The sequence below is a fragment of the Hyperolius riggenbachi genome, chromosome 4 (genome assembly GCF_040937935.1).
Source record: "Hyperolius riggenbachi isolate aHypRig1 chromosome 4, aHypRig1.pri, whole genome shotgun sequence".
Lineage (NCBI taxonomy): Eukaryota > Metazoa > Chordata > Amphibia > Anura > Hyperoliidae > Hyperolius > Hyperolius riggenbachi.
In genome coordinates, this window is record NC_090649.1 from 183,952,931 (window position 1) to 183,976,458 (window position 23,528).

Here is a 23,528-nt window from a genome sequence, read left to right on the forward strand (position 1 = left end):
TCTCTTTAAAGTAACAGATCTGCTTACTGAAGTATTTTTCCACCGTTACTTCTTTCCCATAGCAGGTTTCTGCTGCCTGGTTTCTCCTGTCGATGTCAGCACTGTGCACAGCTGTACTGATAGATCCTGTCCATCCTTTCTCTCTCTCACTCTCTGCACAGTGATTACAGCTTGTTATCTGAAGTAACCATATGCTACATAAATGTCCTTACTTTTGTCTTTTGCAAACAAGACATAAGAGACCAATCCAATGAAAAGAGGATACATTTCCCCGTAGGGATAGGGACCTGGATATTTCAGTATTTATTCTGTTGTCATATTGAAAATGTTCTGTTTTAGTGTTATAACTGGCATAGCATATTTTGTAAATGGACTGGGGAGATACAACACAATGAGGGTAAAGAAGCGCCCAGGGGTTTAAAAAACGGAGTTAAAAACAACAGTAAAAATGATAAATGAGGTGGCTTACCTCAATAAGGACATTCTCTTGGGAAAAAAGAGAATTTATTTTTGCACCAGCAACATGTTTCACGGGTCTAAGCCCGCTTCCACAGGCCAATAAGAGTGCCAGAGTATGTAGAGCCAGTATGCATGCAGCGCTTGCATGGAAACAAGATGACATGTTACCTTAAAAAAAAACCAGAGACAACAAGAGCCGAATCTTACAGTAAAACCCAAAAATTGGAGGAAGAGAAGGAAGTGTACTCACAAAAAGGGTGCTGATAGGACCAAGCAACCAATAAGGCAGGTGGAGATTTTAGGCCCCTCTCCACTCGGGTGAACCTAAATTCTTCTAGATGCGCTTGCTCCTCAAGCAGAAAAAGTAATGGCCTCGACTGTAGCACATATGGCTGGGGACCAGTGTCCCCCCCAAAGGAGGGTGTGATGCACAATGGGGGGAAGAGGCTCACAAGATGGATAAAATGGAGTTAAAAATAATTTAATTTGGAAACAAAGAGGTGGCTAACCTCAATGGAATGACATGGATAATTGTGCCAATCTAATAACAAAGCCAAACTCTGAGAGCAGGGGCGTCTGAGTCACTAGGCAACTCTAAATTTTTGCCTATAGCGCCATTGGTGGAAGTGGGCGCCCTCCCGACAAGTCACCGCTCTGTTCGTGTTTATTTTATTTATTTTTTTCAGCCAGGTCGGCGCCGGCTGTGACAGGCAGCTCAGCCTGTGCCCGGCGCCGCCTACTGGTCCGCCCCCTTCCTCTCCTCTTTTCCGAGCGAGCAGCAGCAGCACGCACATTAGTTTATGTGGGAGTGCTGTGCCGCCGCCTACTGGTTCGCCCCCTCTCCCCGCCCCCTCTCTCCCTCTCTGTTTAGAGCGTGCGGCCGCCGCACGCTAGTTTGTTTACACGCCGCGCCGGCGCCGCCCCTAACTCCGCCCCCCGCCTGTCACACGTGCTTGAAGGCACCGTGTGTGACGCCAGACGGAGGGACCAGTGCTACCGCCGGCTGACACCTGACCTGAGTCAGTGTGCACACAGCGCACAAACTAGCAGAGCCTGAGAGACGACACACACACAGACAGTGAGTGCCAATCCTCAGATCTGACTGCTGCTCTTGATAATTTTTTTATATGCATCCTGGCTGGCTGGCCGGCCCTGATTCCGCCCCCCCGCTCGCCCATATCCCCCCCGCTCGCCCAGTGGCTCCTGGGAATGGATATTAAACACAGGCATATATAGCATCATGCCTGCTGCTGTGTGGGTCTGGGCAGGACTCGGAGGGAGACACACTTGCTGCGCAGTGTACAGAGCAGCAGAGGGGACACCCTCATAGTGAGTGGCGTGACCCCTCTTGATATTATATGCCCCACTCTCCCCTGGCTGGCCCTGAGATTTGAGTGGGGGGGGGGGGGGGGGCGCCACAGGTTTTCTTGCCTGGAGTGACAAAGTGGCTAGAAACACCCCTGTCTGAGAGCCTCTTATCTCTGCTTTGTTATTTCTTTAGCGCGATTATTTACCTGAAGAAATGGGTAAGAGCCCACAAAATGCATTGCCAGCCACTGTCTAAATAAACTCCTTTTTGCTTTGCATTCTGTGACATCCATTGAGGTAAGCCACCTGTTTTCTTTTACATTTTAATTGTTTTTAACTCAGTTTTATCCACCCTTGGGTGCCTATTCTCCCGTTATATTTTGTAAATAGTGGAGGATTCATATAATTTGACCATCCACTCTTTGTGCATGTAATTAAGTCACGCCCCTTCCCCTAAAGAGCTCCATTTGGGGAAAGTAAGGGCTGGTTCACACGGATGTCCGCCCGGCTTCCAGAGCCGTCTTGTTCGGCCACGACTTGGCTGGATCGAGTTTGCTCTTTCTGTGGCTTCCCATCGAATTTCTGTGGATTTCCGTAAGATTTTAAAATAAACAAGCTTTGATTTTTCTGTTTGTGTTTTTCAGATGGGTGATTTTCAATGACCATAAAGTTTCATCATCGGAGCGACCACCTAAGGACCTGGGCTACATCTACTTCTATCACAGATTGCCTTGCTAAGGGCTAAGTGGAGGCCCAGGCCTGTAGAAAGCCATTGACTGTTCATACTAGCTAAAGAATAGATGAGTAAGAAAATGTCAGGCTGCCAGAATTCCAAGAGAAACCTAAAATATTTATAGTTTATATAAAGAGAGAAAGATAATACTTTATTAAGTGTTAAACTGGAATTTCTACTAGAGAAAAAGCATAATTTGTTTTGTGCAATGTCAGTGAATGAGTGGTGCCTTTTACTGTATTACAAACATTAGGAATGTTTTTATTCTCTTGGGGGCATTATTACCTGGGAATACTTATCAAATCGCAGTTCCACATTACCTACGTTTTACTTGCAGTTGTAAGAAATGCTCAGCAGATGGCAGTATCTGCTTGTATTTCTAGATAACCGTTTCCACAGAATGTAAACAGTTGCTGGAAAATACCCATATATAAAAAGCCTTAAACTTTCTCCCATTATTACTGACTATAGACATGCCATGAATTAGGGAATATCATTTATTTTTTAGTTGATTCTTCTGTAAACACTTTAATGTAGACAGAGGTAATGTATACAAATTGGAATGTATCCAGGTCATCCTTCGTACTTTTATTTTTTTTAATAGTTTTAAATAATTCCCTGTAAATGACAGGCTTGTGGAAGTTGAATTGTGTCGGTAAAGTTACAGTTGGCGTTAATGTTTGAAATCTTTCACATTGTGGCCATTTCGCGTCGTTGTGTACATACAAAGCATTTATTCAGCTAAACACACCAGAATGAACAAGAAAAGGATCAGCAGCTCAACACACAGCACCAGCACCTTCCTGGCCGATGTTTCAGAAATACCTCACAGGCTGCACTTAGGAGCTGGCAATTTAGTAATAGAGCACATCATATTAGAATAGTGCTGGATATCATTAAACTGTGTTGGCATATGTAATATTACAATGGAGCACCTTAACTAAATAGTAACAGTTGCTGCCAACCAAGGGGAACAATACATACGAGCCATAGATAAATCTCCTCATCAGGTCAGATTCTTGTATTTTATCCCAACAATGAGACTCCAGTGGGAGAAATCTGGAAGTGTATGTGGAATGTAGAGTCTTGGGCAAATATTGTAACATAGTGCAAGAAAATATTTCTTAGGCAGAATTCTATATTGGGGTTAGTTGTAAAGGATTACAGCATTTACATACAGTACAGAAATTCAGGTAAGCAAGTTTTGCATTAACGTCCACACTATTCAATGTGCAGTTGCAAATGTTAAAGGCTGAGTGAACTGATAATATAAATATGCTGAAATAACCTCAGCATTACTCCTGATCAATAATGCTGTCAGACATTACTTGTTTCGCCCCTCTGAGAAACCCTTGGCTGCTTATTGCTGACATTTCTGTATTACCAGCAGTCTGTACAGTGTATTTCAGGGCTGCTGTAATTGTGCTTTGCTGGTCTGATGGCTTCCCTCTGTAATGTGAATGAAGACAGGAAGAGAGTGGATTGCAGCATGCAATAGTCAACTTCAATCCTGTTATGCAGATAAGAGAGCACAGATGTGTGAATTAGGGAGCAGATTTGGAAGTGATGGTGTCACACACAGCTATAAGCAGCAGAAACAGGTATGCAGGGAGAGATGCAGTTAGGGCTTATTTCCACCAGGTGCCGCAGCAGTTTCCTATTCGTCCGCGGCACTCGTGCTGCAGATATAGGGATTTGAGTGTGTGCTGCGGGAAATTGCAGCATACCATCCAGAATAGGCTGCATTTCCCCGCCCAGCAATTGCCCACTATATATCTCTCAGGCTAGATTTTTGTTGGTACAGCAACCCCTGCATGCACATGCATACAGACATCTTGTAAAGGGAATCGCATAAGAAAGAAGAGGCGTAAAGGGAGGAAGAGGAGTGACTCTCAGATCTGTTACAGTGGACAAAATTTGATGATGATTTCAGGTTTACTTGGCATTTGCTTCTTAATACAGTTTCTGTAGATTATCTGTCCAGTAGTTCTGTGCCCCATTATTCTTTGCTGCTACTGGGAACTGCTTGATGTAGGCTAAAATGATATTTCTGATAGTTGAACTTATAACTATATATACAATAAGTATACATAAAAGTTAAACATAAAATGGATTTACAAGCCTACCATAATTGTCGTTCTGCTGTTGCAGTGCAGAAAGTGTCTGACAGGCTTGCAGACCACACAGAAGTCCTTTAAGTGAACCCAAGGCAGTTAAAAAAGAAAGTTAGATACTTACCTCAGTAGAGGGAAGCTTCTGGCTAGCCCAGAGGCTTCCGTCTCCTCCACACGCCCACTGTTGTTACACACGGACCCTATGAACATATCTGACAAGCGATTGTTAGATAATTTCTTATGACCACACCCACCGCAGTGTACAGGCGCCACCGTACTGCGCCTGTGCAAGTAGAGCCACACCTGTGCAGGAAGACAAAGCCGCTCATCTACAAGTGGCCTTGTGCAACAGTGCAGGCGTGGTGGCCGTGCTTGTGCAGGTGCAGTGTGGCTGCACTCATACGCGGCATTGAGTCTGGAGACAAACTTTCAGAGGGTCCTGGACAGCAGCTGTGGTCCTGAGCAGGACGGGGGAAGCCTCTGTAAGATCCAACTTTTTATTTTAAAAAATGCCTCAGTTTGCTTTAAGCTCATTGACCCCACAAAAGCGATCAATCAGTCCTTGGGTAGGACAGTCCCTAATATGCAAAGAAGGCATAATTGTGTGCAGCCACAAAGAGAGGTGTTGTAGAACTAGTCAAATAAAGTCTTCCATTCTGCCAGAAAAGTACCTGAGAAATTCTAATTCTGAGTCGTGCCTGTCATGTAATTGTAAAAACTGAGTGTGCGAGTTGCTGCACCTGGCAGATTATGCTATGAAAGTAATCTGTTCCATTTATAAATGCCTTTCTCCAGTCAATCTTAGTCTGATTGAGTACGAAGCACTTTCTGAAGTCCATTGAATGTTAATGTCATACTAGAGTTCTATTTCCTTAAATACAACTTTAAAATAATATAAAGAAAATAATCTGAATATGTAATTTTGATGTTCAATGAAGCCATTATATACTGCCCAGGCCAATTTCAGAATTATGGGGCCAATACTAGATCAACATCGGCCCCCATTTGCAACTCCCCCCCCCCCCCCCCCCACACACACACACTCACATGCTCACACATGCAAAACTGCCCATTTTGGACACTGATGGACTGGGTACTGGTTCACTTGGATGCTTGAAAGGATGATAATAAGCAGTACTGAGTACTGACTTTAAAAGTTTCAATAGATAGACTGTGGGAAGAAAAGTCCTGTAGGACCCTCCCACAATTGCAGTGTTAGCTCTTTATTGGTCCTTTGCTGGCAATAATCACTTCTATAGATTCTTTGAATTGTAGTAATCATTAACAAACTGTTCCCCATCCCGTTCTTGTACCTCTGACACTTTAGCTGGCCTTGGCAGGTTTTGGTGTGCTGTATCAATGTTTATGTTTAGAGTGCTGGGGGGAGGGGGGGGGGCTGGCAATGTAAAACTTGCACTGGGGCGCACAGCCCCTTAGCTACACCACTGTCTACAAACATAGTACAGCTAACTGCAGCTCCAATCACTTTCACAGATCACAGTTGGCTGGGATGGCTGCTGGAACAAGAAAACTGGTGGAACACATGTAAAGAAGGCATAACCAGTGTAGTGGGAATGGAGGACAGCTACTGCTGGTGAGGAATCAATGTTCTGATTGGCTAAGGCCCCCAAAAGTAAAGATTTGTACAGCAGTACTTCCTGTACGTTTTTCACGGTGCCCCTGTTTACTGCTGACAACATAATTCCTAAACGAACACATTTCATTTTCCCACAACCCAGTTGCTATTATCTGATAATTTGGTTAGCCGTAGCATATTGCTATTGTTTGCATAGTCACAGCCAAAATAATCCAATATGAAACAAGCCAAAAATGCTGCTGCTGTATTGCGGCATCTATGGAATTTTATTTTGTCAGTTTTATCAGAGTGCCCTGAAGCTCGCTAACTGATTTTTATTTCATCTGCTCGCCATAATGATATCAATCAAGTATATGAACAGTTCATTTGAACAAGTGCCTTAAAAATTAACGTTACTGCAGTTTCCAACCTTCTTGGAATCTTTGCAATCATCAGCATTAACGTAATGAAGTGTGCATTTCATCAACCTTAAGCAGTTTTAAAATGAAATTCCACTTTTGTTGTGGAGAAAGCACTTTTCCCAATTCAGATATATAAAGTACAAAGATTTTGGCAAGCATTGTTTGTGCCTCCTTTCTTTGTTATTTTTCTACTTGGATACACACAGAGCCATTACATCGGGTTCTTAAAGAGGAGCTGTCAGCCATACTATCTCAGAAAAAAACCCACATATATAAGTAGATAAATACTTTTTTTACTTACATAACATATGTATTGCACTGTCCACATTTTGATTTTAGTGATTTTTCTATAGTAAAAAAAAGAGAAAATCCTTCTTAGGATTTTCTATTTTGATTGTGTCTATCTTGAAGCCAATCCTGACATAATTTCCTCCCTTACTCTGTCTGTGTATCATTGCCCGCCCTCCTCCTGGTCTTCAGGCACTCCCACCCAGCTCTGCAGTAGAAAGTGCATTGTCATAAATCACCATTGTGTGACTCTGCACAGCTGGTTTATTTGTATGGATCGGATTTCATTTCAGAAGCTGCTTTTCTCAGCATGAGAAATATTGGCCAATCAGAGAGGAACAGAGGTGTGGGGGTGGAAAACGGGAGGTAAAGAGGCTCCAGCCAATCAGGCTGCATTAGCTATGTCTGTGAGAGGAAAGTAAAGAAGAAAAAAAAAACCGGCATGCCGTGCAACTTCCTTTGTGTGGCAGAGGTACCAAATAAGAGCCAGGGAAACTGGGTAATGATGTTTTATGGAGAAGAAAATTAAGAGTGATTTTTAACGTTTGGGTTGCCTTGTTAGCATCCTTATTACTTGTTTACCAGATAAAAATAAAGAATTGATTTCATGCCTGACAGTTACTCTGTAATAGAAATGCCAGAATGGTAGTTCAGAGTTTGTTCCTGTCACCTTATTACCCCAGGTGTGTGGGAGGAGTTGCAATACTATGTGCAGGTTTTTACTTACTGTACATAATGAAGTTACTGGTACTAATTCCATGGAAGGAAGAAACAATCTATTTGAGTTTTGGTCACTTATAGCTGGCAGATTGAAATAGAAAGATCATTTTTGTCAGAAATAAATTACAAAATTATATTTTGTAGCACTGATATAGCCCTTTTTTTTATTTTTATTTTTTTACAAAAGTGGAATTCAAACCAAGTCTTGTAAAGAGCTGTAGCTTGCAGCTGTGGAAACTGACCACAAATGATTGCATATGGACTGGTATTAAAGCAGAGCTCTGATCTTATTTACAGTATTCTTTTTTGTTCCACTAAACCCCTATTTTTTGAACTAGCTAATATTATTTCTCAGAATATGTTTAGCCTTGTTCACTCTAAACATTTGTTAAAACAGCAGAGACGGTTTTCTGGTTCTTGTGCTAGTAAGAGATTGGCTGATGATGCCAGTTACTTTCAATAAATGCACCTTAAAAAAACATTGACACACAATGTGCAAAACATTTGGCACTGCTAATTTTTGCATTTTTATTATCATAAGCATTAAAAATGTGATTGTGAACTTGGCCTTTAACCCTTCCTCCACTCTACCCACAGTTAAAGTGTTACTGCAATACCCACAATACAGTAGGTGAAGAGTAGCTAATTATTCCCTGCAGGGCTACGGCCATTGTAAAGCATCTCCCTTCATGCTATACAGACATTTCACTTATTGTAAGTTCTAAAGGTGCACAGAATAGACTTGATATTACAATTGATGTAAGTTGATATGACATGTAAAAAAGCAAATATTTAAATGTGTGTCCCAATTTAATGTGGTACAGGAATTGCATTAATCAGCCAAGAGTTTTACATGATCCTAATGTAACACTGAAGTATATGGTAATGTGTGCAGTCTGATGTGTGCGAGGTAAGGATATTGATGGTAGCGATGCTGTTTGCGCGTGTGTGTGATGTGTTCTATGTGTGTATTGTAATGTCCCATGATGGATCCTCTTGATTTCTCTGGCAGTCCTCTAAAGCATAATGCAATGTTGGGTTTTTCACAGAAGGTGGGTGGGATTGGAATCGGAGGGTTTTCGATGCAGAATAGTACAGTCATCTCTTTTGTGACACAGTCCTGCTGCTACTGATGTAACCTCAATAGCACTGAATGATGAAGGATTCCCTTGGCTTCAGAACAATGTTTGGCACAGATCTTTCAACACCGTATTGTACACATCCTTATCTGAAAATCACCTTCTTCAGATATTCTGCAGCCCTAATGATTTATGAGACATATCAATACCCAATGCTGGTTCATCTTTGTATGTATGTGCTGCACTCAGCTTTCAGGATTTCCACTTACTATAATGCTGGCATCATACACAGCTCCATTCTAATGCAATATTTTTAAGTAAAATTGTAGGATTGATATAAAAATATAAAAATTACAAAAGAATAACAACATGATTCATCTAATTCAGACTTCTTTCTCAACTTTCCCATTTATTAATCTGATTACATTCTACTAAACAGTTATAGTATATTGCTGATCCTTTCCCAGGTTATTATTCAGATCACGGTCATAAAAGAGGAACTTTACTGAATATAACATAAAGTGTACCCAAGCTGAAACTCTGGTACAAAATCACATACTTACCTAAGAGGAGGGAAGCTTCTATATTCTAATGAGGCTTCCCACAGCATCCTCCGGCCCCCATTTCTGCTGACGGATCCTTCAAAGGTTATTAACAAGGGCTTGTGGGCAATCTGATCAGGGCCACGCCCCCTTCAAGCATGAGTGGGCGATTGTGCCTGCACAGGAAGCCGGAGCTGGTCGTGTTCCGATGCCTGCTGCACAGCCGCACTTGTGCCAGAGGAGGAGCACAACCTCAATCAGCTGGAGGGTCCATGAGCAGCAATGGGGGACCATAGGACGCAATGGGAAGCCTCATTTGGATACAGAGGCCTCCCTCTCCTTAGGTAAGTACGGTATGTTTTTCTAAACCTGGGCTTTGGCTCGAGTTTTCTTAAATGATTAAAATTATACTAATGTATTAATAATGATAATATTAAACAATATTTATCCTGAAAAAATCCAGCACGACTCTAATAAAAATCCACTTTATTCCAAAAAATTAGAAATCACATACAAGTGGAGACATTAACAAAGCTGGAGAACGGCCACAGCCCGCTGCTTTGGGCCCGTTCACATTGTATATATAAAGAAAACTCTGGTCAGGTAAATCAACACTCAGTATGCCAATAAGCGGACTTGTGCTGCTCTGCTTCATTTGATTGCTATATTTGACAGTATTCATTTGTAAATTATTTAGTCAGCGGTTTCCCCTCGTAAAATCTTTCCTTTCCCTGATTTCCATTCTTAGATTTATCCCGGGTGGCGACATCTTTACTGCTGGCAAGGAGCATCACTGCCTAATGTATGTTTGTGTGTTCTGAAGTGAGCAGAAACTACACCTGGGCCCGTATGCAATTCACTTTTTCTCCTGAGTTTTCTCCTAGGAGGTCATTTTTCATCTTCAATTTAAAATAACTTTTCAGTTCATTTTGCAATTGAAAAAGTACCAAGAAGTAGGCAAACAACTAACAAAATTAATGTCAGTATTTTCTTGTTTGCTGGTGGCTTAACCACTTAAGGACCAGCTAACGCCCATAGGCGTCAGCAGGTCTTAAGTGGGTTACCAGCGGCGTTTCCATGTCAGTTCATGGAGGGTGTCTCCGTGAACAGCCGGAGAGCCGCCGATCGTGGCAAAATGTAAACACGCGGGGAAGAAATGCCCGCTGTTTACATCATACGGCGCTGCGCAGCAGCAGCGCCGTGACGCAGATCGGCGATCCCTGGCCTCTGATTGGCCGAGGATCGCCGGCATATGATAGGCTGAAGCATGTCCTTCAATGCGCAGGACGGATATCCGGTAAGGCAGGGAGCGCCGAAAACGCTGCGGAGGGTGGTTTTGAAGAGCCCCCCCGCAAAGCGAAGCAAGCGGGCGGCGATCAGACCCCCCCAGCAGGACATCCCTCAAGTGAGGAGAAAAGGGGGTAAGTCTGATCGCCCTGGCATAATCCTGATCTGTGCTGCGGGCTGGAGAGTCCACGCAGCACAGATCAGGCAAACCACCCCTGGTCCTTAAATGCATTTTATTGACAATGTGTGAACTCATCATCTAGGAGAAAACTCAGGAGAAAAAATGTTAATTGCAAATGGTCCCTGGTCTCCCTGAGACTGCATAACTAAATAACCTAGGCTAAACATCACTGGGAGAGCAGGGTTACATCGCAATGTACAGCAATATATACTTATAGGAAGTGTTTCTCATGCTGAAAACTGAATAATTAATGTCAAATTAGGTATCCTAATTAATGTATTACATTCTACCATATGTCATTGTATGCCTCTTTAAGATAGTCACTTGAATTTAACTAAAGCAAGATCATCTATAAGAAATCAAGGTATAGTCTGAAAAATAATTAAATTGATGATTCTGAATATCATATGAAGCAAATTGATCTAGTTTGCATTCTTTTGCAATCGATTGCATGTGTAAAACCATTTACATATGAATCATGAATCATTCAAATATCTGTGTGTGTGGCCAGCCTTATACTTGAATATCTTCTAGATGTTGGATTGAATCTGATTGCATCTCATTGTGTGTGGCCTGCACTAGATGCCTAACTCAGTGAGACTGGTTTACTAAAGCTGAAGCTAAAGTACAGCAGGTGCAGCAAACAAAGAATCTTATTGGGTGTTTCATTTTCATTCCAGCCTTCACAAATCAGCCCCATGATCTGTGTCTGCTATCGGTGGCTGTAGTGGAGCATAAGCAATCACACAGCTGTAATGACACTGTATAATGGTTCCTCAGGCCACCCATACATGGCAGAAATGCTTCAACACAACTGCAAGCATACTAGCAATGCCTGTATACTCCACTGTGTTGTGGCCTGGGTCCATACGTATGCCAAATGAATTACTCTGCATCAGCTGTCCTGAAAAATTTGACAGGTTGTGTTGTATTGTCTTACACTTACCTGCAATAGATTGGTGTGAAAGGGTCTATACAAGTGCACGGATTTGTTCCACCTGTCTCTTGCAACAACTGCTGCTTTATTACACAATGCAGTGAACTGACTTGTATAAATAATGGCTACAGGCATGTATAGGCAGGAGTACTCATGCCCTCTGCTCCCCCGTTCACTCCTGCCCACCTCCGTTCTCGTGCAAAAGGCCCTGCAAGTGTACCAAGTGACCCACTTCTGCTCAAGTGCTGGTCTGGCAGCCTGTGGCCAGAAGCCCTCTGTGCATGAGCAGTCTTTATGTAGTGCGCATGCACAGAGCGCTCTTGGACTCGGAAGCATGATCAAGGACGGGCACCACCAGGCCAGCTCTTTGCTCAGTAGTGCCTGACTTGGTGGACTTGCAGTTCCTTGTTCACAAAAAACGGAGGGGGATGGCAGTGAGCAAAGGGCATGAGGACTCCTGCCTATAGATGTCTGTAGTTAGCATGTGTACAGGTCAGTTCACCTCGGATATCCTTTAAGGGCAGAAATATGCTAATATCAGCATTGTGGTAAGCAATACAGGTATACATGATTACACTCGCTGCCTATAACATTTTTTTTTGTCTCCTGTGGCCTTTGTGTTTCTGTTTTTCAAGATGCTCTATCAATCCAGTTGGGTAAACAACGGTGTGCAAATGGTTATATTGCCGTAACTTATTGTTTTGTTATTCTGGTAGTCAAGGGTTCAGAATGCAGATAACGTTACATATCATCCAAACTGCTCTGTAGCACTGTTGTACTATGCAAAATAAAGTTAATGTTCATCGGAAAATCAATCACAACATTGTTTAGCACAATTATGTTGCTATTATTGAGTCATGTTTTGCATACAAAAAAGTGTTACCTTAAGAGGTCATCAGACTTTTGAATTAAAAGATTTTCACACACCTATGAATGTTGTGCTTTTTTCTTTGCACTGCTTTAATCATGGTTTAAATATCTTGGTGAAAGTTATTAGCAACTAGCAGTTCAGGAAAACGAATTCGCATGCGGATGCAATTTCGTACGTGTTTGAATGCGAATTTTAATTTGAACACGCATTAAAATTCTCATCTGTAAGTATGTGAATTTAACCTTGTCAGTGCCTGTGTGCTTTTACATGGATTTTAGGCAAAAACCTACGCAAATTTCCTATTAAATACATTAAAGGCAAATTGCACACTAGCCTTGCGGTGTGCGAATTCTGATGGCTCTGCTGTGCAGATTGTTTCTGCACAGTCCACCGTACAGAATTTCTGACAAGTGGAAACAGGCCCATCGATTTACATTGGTTATGCAAATCTGCATGGAGAAAACGCATGCAGATTCGCTCCAGTGGAAACAGACACTGAGCATTTCTTTGCACAGTCATTCATTTTTCTTAAAGGACCACTATTGTGAAAATGTATACATCTAAGATGTACAGTTCAAGAATAAAATGCACCATAAATCACTTTTTTCCTATGTTGCTGTCACAGTAAGACAAATCTGACAAGTCGTGGACAAGCCCAACACTTCATGGGGGATTCTAAGTATTTCCTTTATTTTTTACAAAAGCACTTACTGTAAATATCTCCTGGGCCGGTTCTAGAATTTTTTCCGCCTGAGGCAAACTTGTGAGGATCTTCCCCCCGCATAGTTAGTGTAATTGCCCCCAGTATAGTTAGCTAGTTAGCCTGGATGGGGTAGAAGCCAGGACAGCGGGCACAGTGGCAAGGAAGGGGGTAAGACCCCCCCTCCCTCACCTGGGGCTCCCCATCCACTCTCCCCCTCCATCTATTAGTGCAGCATTTAATTATGTCACTTCCTTGCGTTCCACCACCGCATCACTTCCTGCAATGCTAGCCACTGACAGTGGACAGCATTGCAGGAAGTGACGCAGCGGTGGAACGCAAGGAGGTGAGTAATTACGTTCCCGCTCTCTGTGACACAAATAAATGCTGCACTAATAAATGGAGGGGGAGGGCGGACGGGGAGCCCCAGGTGAGGGAGGAGGGATCTTACCCCCTCCCCGCCACTGTGCCCTCTCTCCTCCCGTCCTAGCTGCTACTCCCTCCAGCTCAGCGGCCCCCGCCCCCCCCCCCCCCCCCCCCGCTTTCGCGACCTGAAAAACCTGCCTCACCCCACCAAAAGATACCATCTGATGATGCGTTGTGCCTGTTGGGAGTGCGGTGGAAAGGTTAGTAGCAGAGGTCATGTGCTAGTATTCGTATGCTAGTATTTTTGTACATGGATAATGGTGGGAGCCAGCTGCCACTCCATCATTGGTCACATGCCTAGGATGCGTAGTAAGAAATTTGGTCCTGAAGATGTCTGAATTAAAAAAAAAGTTTTGAGTGTTTACAATGCCTCATATGCATTAACAAAAGCTACCTGTTTATGATCTGGACCTGCTGTGTGCTATACAAACTGCTCTGTAGAAGTAGACAAACAGTATTGGTTTAGGTTTACTGAGTCACAGATCAAGGTCCTGAAGCCCTCCGAGCCCATGCTGGGTTCTTTGTGAAACAATGGCGGAGGAAACTATTAGGGCCTGTACACACTGGCTGCGTTGTGCTGCAATTTAAAATCGCATGCAATTTTTTAAATCACAAAGCAGTGTGCAGTGCCTCATGGTTTGCTTTATTTTCATGAAGGGTTTGCAATTAAAATCTCTTTATTGCAAAGCTGTATGTAACCTCTGCCACTTTCAGCATCAATGAATAAGGTATCTCTCCATGTAAACTCCACCTCTTTTGTCATTAATTATTTACCGTACATGAAAGGGAAAAGCAAAATTAACAATGCCTTTTCCTATGTGTACTTGAGGTTGCACATTTACAGAGGTTTGATAGTTTGATCCCTGAGAAAGGGGATATGTATACCACCTAATCTATTGAGAAAACGTGTTACTGCTTCAAGTAGGCAACCTCCAAAACTCTACAACTAAGTTTTGGTACAGTGTCCAAAGACAACCAGGCAAAATAAAAAAAAGAAAATGCGTACAAAAAATGCTCTATGTAGGTCTGTCCTCTTTCCGCCCCCTGTGGCCAGTAAAGTTTCATGAATAACTTATGGTAACTTTGCCCCCGATATGACTTTTCATTGTGGTAGAAATATATTTTCTGAATGAAAGCCCTGGGCACTCACACATTTTCATAGATGAGTTGCTTCCTAGCATAACACAATTTATTTCTATTTTATTGTGACTAGAGTTCTTCACTTCCTTATTTATTTAAGGTCATGGCCAGCTAAATTCTGAAAGATATTTCTATGGCACCGGTCAGGTCTGTCTGCCGAATGAACCAGCGATAGACAGGAAAACAAGGCACCAAGCTTCCAAAGACAACAAGAACACAGTGGAACTTCCACAGGTAACACATTAACAAAATTAATCTAGTAACAGAAATATCCCTTAAAGGACAACTATACTATAGAGGTTGCCACGTGTATTTCCTTTAGTTGCTTGGCTATCCTTCTGATCCCCTGCTTCTAATACTTTTCGTTATAGACCCTGAACAAGCATATGTAGATCAGGTGTTTCTGACATTGTTCTCAGATTTGACAAGATTAGCTGCATGCTTGTTCCTGGTAATATTCAGATACTACTGCAGCCAAATAGATCAGCTGAGCTGCCAGGCAACTTGTAATGTTTAAAAGAAAATAAATATGGCAGCCTCCAAATCACTCTCACTACAGTTGTCCTTTAACTTCAGGACCACAGGCTTTACCCCCCCCCCCCCCCCCCCTAAAGACCAGGCCATTTTTTCACAAAAATGGCCACTGCAGCTTTAAGGGTTCGCTGCAGGGCCGCACAACTTAGCACATAAGTGATTCCCCCCTTTTCTCCCCACCAACAGAGCTCTCTGTTGGTGGGGTCTGATTGCACCCCATGTGTTTGTTTGTTTTTAATAAATATGTATTTCTTTATTTTCCTAATATTTTTAACTATTTTTGTTTTATTCCTTTTCCCCCCTCCCTCCCTCTCCCCGCCAGCCAATCAGCGCGATCGGCTGTGATAGGCTTCAGCCGTGTCAACCGGCTGTCCCCTGTACAGCGCTGCCTTAGATCGCAGCACTGTACTGAGTAAATAAACAACGGTTTTGCAGTCTAACTGTCTCCGAGCATCGATTGCTGCTGGGTACAGATGGCTCGAATCTCTGATTTTCGGTTCGCGAACCGCAATAGACTTCAATGGGGAGGCGAAATGTGAAAACTAGAAACATTTATGCTGGCCAGAAAAGTGATGGAAAAGATGTTTCAAGGGGTCTAACATCTGAGTTTTTGCATGGAGGAGTGGGATACATGCCAAAGGTCCCGGGGAAAAATCTGGATTTGGCGCACAGCAGCGTTTTAAGGGCAGAAATCAGATTGCATGCTAAATTGGAGGCCTAAAGTGCTTTAAAACATCTTGCATGTGTATACATCAATCAGGGAGTGACCAAACTCACTGTGTAACACACCGCAAACAGCTGTTTGTGTAGTGACGGCCGTGCTGGACTGGTGCGCACCATGGTGAGAGTGCAGGCCATGGCGGTTTTCAAGCCAATATGGTTCTGTCATTGAGGTAGCTCAATGACAGAACAACAGTGACAGTCCAGCTGATCGAATTTGGTCTGTCCACAATGAAGCAACGACTATTATTAACTTAGGAGTGCCCCCGCCCAAGACACTCATATAGCCGGCTGTCATTGCTTCATTGTGATACGCAAGCCCCTTCACCACGGCAAGGTAACGATTACGAAGGGGAATTGACACATGGACATGCCTTTGTTTTGTTGTTGCAGCTACAGTACAGCCAGAAAAATTAGGCAGGCATGTACACGCACCAGAAAAATTATTATAGTGGCCGCTGCTAGCAGCGGCCTTAAAAATTCAGGAATCCGCTTGGAGTCCTGGACCCTGTTGGTGGTGGCGGAGAAGGCAGTCAAGCGGCCTGCAGGCAGAGATGCTGTGTGGGGACTGACTTAGTCTTGGGGCAGGCAGTCACACGGCGTGCAGGCAGAGATGCGGTGTGTGGGGACTGGCTTAGTCTTCGGGCAGGCCTGAGCGTGCTTTGCAGACCAGGCATCTATGGTCAGATGGACCCTTGACCCAACGCTGTGTGCCAGAGATGTCACCACTTGCTTTTCAATATCACGGTACAGTTTAGGTATCGCCTTTTTTGAGAAATAATTGCGGCCTGGTATCTTCCACTGCGGTGTGTGGCTTTGCTTTTGTGTGCTGCTTTTCCTCAGGTGGTCATCCCATTGCAGTTTGTGCTTTGTGATCATGTGCTTTCGAAAGGTAGTTGTCCCTATGCGGGTCTTGGTCTTTCCACGGCTCAATTTTCGGTGGCAGAGAGTACAGATGGCATTGCTCTCATCTGAGGCAGACAGACACAAAAATTTCCACACCGCTGAGCCCTGTGATGATGGCACTTTGGTGATTGCTGCCGACGGAGTGTTAAGTGGGGTGCCAGAATCAGAGCAGGATGAGGAAGATGTGTCACGCTTCCGTGCGGAAGCTGAGGAAGATGAGGTGTTCTGACAATATTGGGGGTTGATGGCATGTGCCTTCTTCTGAACACTGTACTTTGGTCGAGGGCCGCACAAAATCATGACAGCGCGACCTCAAACAGACCTACCAGGTGGCCTGCCTCTGGCTCTGCCTCTTGTTTTGTCCATATTGGGGGGGATGAAGTGAAAGGTATGCACTGACTTGACTAATACAATGTATGGTTACACAGGTGCAGTGAACAGGTTGCAGTGACTGCTGGTACAACAATGTGCGGTTACACAGATGCAGTTCACAGATTTGCACGGACTGGTATATAAAGTTGCATGCGGTCACACAGGTGCAGTAAACAGGTATGCAGTGACTGGTATTACAAATGTGCAGCTGTCACACACACACACACACACACACACACACACACACACACACACACACACACACACACACACACACACACACACACACACACACACACACACACACACACACACACACAGGAACCGTGAACAGGTGCAGTGACTGGTGGTATATAACACTGCGTGCACTCACGTAGGTAGGTAGGTGCACTGAACAGGTGGGTATGCAGTGAATTGGTATTACAAATGTGCAGCTGTCACACACACAGGTAGTCACTGAATGTGCTGGGCCTGGCAGTGGCACAGTAGGAATTGCCAAGGGGCTAATGTCCGACCAGCAGCTGTGACTGACTGACAGGGCTGTATATGCAACACACGTGTCTGTGGGACACACACACAAAAAATATAGATCACAAGAACAACATTTCCTCTCAAAAGAGCTGTTGAGGATGAGGAGTGCTTTTTAGCAATAAGTATCAGCAAGAAGGAGCAACCTAACAAGCCTAACACAAGAGCCTAACTAAGCTTTCCCTATGTCAGCAGGTTCTCTCCCTTCTCTAATTACTGCAGCCACATGAGTGAGTGAAATCAGAATCAGAATCTTTTATTTCGCCAAGCACGACTGGGCCGTGCCCAGAATTGGGTTTGGCAAGTACAGGGCTAGTGTGAGAACGAGCAGAACATAACCATACATATATGTAAGCAGACAGACAATATAAAGGATACAGTTACAGCATTTGGACACATTTGAACACGTATATATGAAGTGTGCAGCCGTGCAGTCAGGCTGGGTGCTACCAGACACCACTTGTCGTGGTTGGATAAGGAGGGTTCTAAGAGTTCTAAGAGTTCAGATAGTTTACGGCTGAGGGGAAGAAACTGTTCCTGTGCCTTGTGGTCCTGGTGTACATGGATCGGAATCTCCGGCCTAGGGGGAGCCTACTAAAGAAGCGGAAACCTGGGTGGGACGGGTCATTAGCGATTTTTCGAGCTCTGGAGCGCAGTCTAGATTTGAAAATCTGGTCAAGAGACGGGAGTGGTTTCCCGATGATTCTCTCTGCTGATCTGATGACCCTCTGCAGTTTGTGTCTGTCGCTGGCGGAGGATCCAGCATACCAGACCAGGATGGAGGAGCAGAGGACAGATTCAATTGTGGCAGTGTAGAAGCTCGTCAGAAGCTCGCGGGCCATACCGAACTTCTTTAGTTGGCGTAGGAAAAATAGCCTCTGCTGGGCTTTTTTCTGGGTTGAGGTAGTGTTGGCTTTCCACGTCAGGTCCTTAGAGATTGTCGTGCCAAGGAGGCGTGCACAGGGGACGTTCTCAACTACCGTGCCGTCAATGCTGATCGGGGGTGGGGTGGTGGCGCGTTTCGTAAAATCGACAATCATCATAACCATTTTTGTAGTGTTGAGGACCAGCCCGTTCTCCCTACACCAGTGGCAAATTCTGTCAATCTGGTGGCGATACTCCTGCTCATCATTACCAGAGATGAGGCCAACGATGGTGGTGTCGTCAGCGAACTTGAGGACTTTGACGGAGTCCGCGGTGGACCTGCAATTGTTAGTGTATAGGGAGAATAGGTACGGCGACAGTACGCAACTTTGAGGGGACCCTGTATTGGTGGTCCTTGGTTGAGAGATGATAGTGTCCAGCTTGACGGCCTGGGATCTATTACTTAGGAAGTCCGTGATCCAGAGGCGGAGGGTGGGGTGGACCCCAAGGGCAGCAAGATTTTCTTGAAGTATTAGGGGGCAGATGGTGTTAAACGCCGAGCTAAAGTCGAGTAGAAGGATCCTGGCGTATGAGTCAGGTCTGTCCAGGTGTTCATTTACAAGCTCCAGGCAGATATTTATGGCGTCGTCAATAGACCTGTTTGCTCTATATGCAAACTGAAACGGGTCCAGCAGGGACTCGGTCGATTGCTTGAGGAAAGGCAAAACCAAGCTTTCAAAGGATTTCATGATGACTGAGATGAGAGTCACTGGCCTGAAATTGTTGAGGTCTGAGACACCATGTTTTTTGGGGACCGGGATGATTGTGGACCTCTTGAAGCAAGCAGGGACCCTGCCTTAGTGGATGGATTTGGTGAAGATGGATGAGAGAATGGGAGCAAGCTGCTGTGCGCAGGTTTTCAGACAGGCTGGTGACACTCCATCTGGGCCTGAGGCTTTCCTTGCATTAATCCCTGACAGGTGTTTCCTGACTTCATTCTTATACACCGCTAGGGGGGTGGGCGTTCTAAGTCAGAGGAGGTGGCCGGAGGCTCTTGGGACCTTGCTGGATTCTCAAATCTGCAATAGAACTCGCTGAGGTTCTCAGCGAGCTTGGTGCTGGGAGTTGCATGCTGCGGAAGGGGCTTGTAGTTCGTGGCAGCCTTGAGCCCCTTCCAGACAGTTCGTGTGTCTCTTGAGGAGAGGTTCTGTTCCAGTTTTACAGCGTAGTTCTTTTTGGCGGCCCTCAGTTCCTTGTTTAGGGTGTTTTTTGCCCTCCTATACTCCTCCTGGTTGCCAGACTTGAACGCCAGTTCCTTGCTTCCGCGCAGATGCCGAAGTTTATTGGAGAACCAAGGTTTGTCATTCGGGTAGTGTTTGCGGATTTTTGTTGGTACACACTGCTCCTCGCAAAAGCTGATGTACGAGGATACAACGTCTGCCCACTCATCTAAGTTTGGCTGACGCTGGCTGACGCTGCCTGCGTTTTATAAGGGCGGGGGGGGGGGGGGGGGGGGGGGGGGGGCTCCAGGAGGGAGTGTAGCCTGATTGGCTACCCTGTGTCTGCTGACTGTGATGTAGAGGGTCAAATTTGACCCTAATGATGTAGTATAGGGGGCAGGTCGAACTCGCATATAGTTCGCGGTTCACTGCAAACGCGAACCAGCGAAGTTTGCACGAACCGGTCGGGCCATTTCTACTGCTGGGAGACTGAAGGCGGAGCGATGCTCCGCCTACCAAGCGGAGATGCACGTGCAGCATGCGCACGATCGCCTGCAAAAGCGAGCCCCAGGAATTTAGGCGGTCCTGGGGCTGCCGCCACGGCCATGCCCATCGGCGTAACGTGGTCGGCTAGCAGTTAAAGCTAATTTTGAAGCCAGTAAAAACTCAGGAGAAAAAGTGAATTGCAAATGGCCCTTGGTGTCTAGTGCTTCCCCTTCAGGCTTACAGAATTTACTGGATATTGACTTTCCTACAGATTGTGACATTGATTGGTTCTTTCAATGGAGGTAATTGCATGATGATGTAGAGGCACTTCCTAGATTAGGGCAAGTCCCTTAGAATATTTCTTGAGGGCTGGAACCCACTACAAAACGCTATCGCTAATCGCAATCGCTAGCGTTTTGTATGAGTGGTTTGAAAGCGATTTCTTGAGCGTTTTCAGGAGCGATTTTAAAAAGTGTATTCTGTTTGCCAGCGGTTATGTAGCAGTTAGCGTTTTAATTCTGATTGGTCCTTTCAATTACTTTTCATTTTGTTACAGTGTGCAGTACCTTCAAAACGCTAGCAAAATCACTTTGTGCAGGTTTTGATGAGCGATTATGCCAGTGATTACAAACTTTACATTGCAGAAACGCTAACGCTAAACGCCAGAAATGCTGCATGTCCTGCGTTTTGCAATTTAGTAATCGCAATCGCTCCAGTGGAATTTGGCCCATCCATTAACATTAGCTGAGCGTTTAAGGAAATCGCTAGTGGTTTGAATCGCTCCCGAAACGCTCATAAAATTGCTCCAGTGGGTTTCAGCCCTTAAGGTGTGTTGTGATGTTTCTTCCTTTATCATTAATCACAATTGCACAATCGCATAGTTCCCAATTTTTCTGGTTGTAAATAGTGATGGTCAATGAGATGCAAATAATTCTGAGTTGATGTATTATAATGCAAATGTATGCAGCCTGAAAATAGACCAATCAAATCCTTTTGAGGTGGGCATTGATTGGTCTATTTTCAAACTAGATACATTTGCATACACAATTTGCATAATGCTGAATCCACTTGGAATTACTGTAATTTTATCTCATGGACCAACCCTCATTGTAAAACAGTTTGGCTCAGTAAAATTGGGTGAACACTGCCCACTGATAGCCAAAACAACAGAGGTGTCTGGGTAAATTTTGGGTGGTCGGTTATATGGTGGTCTGACTTATTTATTTTGCTAATATGAAGTTGAGCATTCTGAAAATACTTTATTAAAGGAAACGTGAAGCGAGTAAAAATATTTTAAATAAACACGACATAGCTGCAAATGAATATTACATACTAAGCTCACCATCAGTTCCACTCAGAAGCTCACCATTTTCTTCTTACAGTGATCCCTTCCAGGTCTGACCAGGTTTTGTCAGAACTGAATCATACCAGTTGCTGTCAGTTATATATCAGCAGTTACAACTGAATGTGCAAGGTAATGTCCATGTTTCCCTATGGCTCAAGTGGGTGATATTACAGTTTAACTGTGCTGACCAGGATGCTGTTATGGGGTAATGACCATTTTTAAAATGGAAAATTCCATTGATCACAGTGGACAAATGGGATGCAGGAGAGGAGAAAGAGATTGAGTAGTAGACTACACAGGAGGTAAGTATGACCTGTGTTTTGTTATTTTGACTTTTTCTTTTCAGTTCAGGTTCTCTTTAAGGAATACAAACTTGTAAATGTTATTGAAGAGAAGGTTCACAAAGCCAAAGAGGCATTCTCTCACCCTGTGTGCAGAGCTTTTCAAATGTATCACTTGTAGAGAATAAATTATAGATGGATGCACTCTTGTAAAGGCAATACTTTCCTTAATTTTGCAGTTATCACAAATGGTCAGCAGGTGGCAGTCTCATTGCACTTTTTAGGTGCAAAGTTACCATAATAGAAACAGAACATCGGATTTCCAAATTCACAGATTTTAATTTGTTCAGCCCATTAATCAAGGGGCACAACATATGGATAGATACCCAGCTGCATACATTTTATGAGTCTTCCCTATGTATAGCCATATAAAGTGAAAACCGCATCCAATTGTTTTAGATATGTTGTTTCAGTAATCTCCCAGAGATTACGACTAAATCCCAGTACGAATTCTGTATACTATCAACATATCTATAGTTGTAGCTCACAGTTTGAACGGTACAAGTAAATCTGTCTAGTTCATGTAACTCCCTTACTTTATCCCTTGGAGTTAAGTAGGATTACTTGTCAGCTAAACACTGCATACTGAATAAAATCTGAAGCTCAGTTAAAGTGAATGGACACCAGCAAATTTTGGGCCGTGTGGTACTTCCACATCACACAAACGGCATTTATTTCATTGCATTAAATTCAAGTCTACGTAAAAGGGACCACACTGTGAAACTTTCAATACTCACATAGAATTTCAAAAAAACCTCAAATTATTAAATGAACAAGAGATAGGTAGAACGCTGCGCTAGGGTAATTGAGGTTAATGTTAGGCTGCACGGAGATAACGGGCCAGTGTTCAGTGGCTCGTAACACAGGATAAATCAAGAAATGAAAAAAACTCCTGCGCCTGATCAGATTTCATATAAGTTTGTTTATATGCATAAAAATAGTTTGAGTAAATAGTGAATCAACGTATTGACACTTTATCATAAGCTAAAAACAACATCGGATAACCCCTACAACATACAGTGCTAACTAAACCAACACTAAAGCACCAGTGCAAATTGGCCCGTCTGAGCAATTCAGACGGCCGTCCCTGGTACCTGGTCGGTAACTTCGTACACCACTGAAATGTTAGAGGAGCTCACAGCAATGCAATACAATAAACTACAATAAAATTCATAATCTGAGGTTCATATTCAGAAATTCATCACCTAAAAATAAAAGGGTTAGTAGTAGCTAAAAATGCTTAAGAGGCACGGAAAAACTTAAAATGAGCTCTATAGGCAGACAAATGTTAGAGCAGATTTCCTTGTTGAAGTATGACGGATGATACCGTATGTGGCTGCGTATGCCTCTATTAAAGTACAGAGTTAGTCGTAAGGAGGCAAACCCACGGCTGTAGCGTGCAGTTCCCTAATCAACTGTTAGTACAGTA

At 43.8% G+C, this 23,528-nt stretch overlaps 1 protein-coding gene across 2 annotated transcripts in view; it reads left to right on the forward strand.

The window, feature by feature from the left end:
• USP13 (ubiquitin specific peptidase 13) overlaps positions 1-12,576 on the forward strand; it is a 136,367-nt gene extending 123,791 nt beyond the window's left edge. For both annotated transcript variants that reach the window (XM_068281067.1, XM_068281068.1), the window contains one exon: positions 2,412-12,576. In XM_068281067.1, the coding sequence (XP_068137168.1) occupies positions 2,412-2,505 (94 nt within the window). In that variant the 3' untranslated portion in view covers positions 2,506-12,576. The remainder of the gene's footprint in view (positions 1-2,411) is intronic.
• The last annotated feature ends 10,952 nt before the right edge of the window (positions 12,577-23,528 follow it).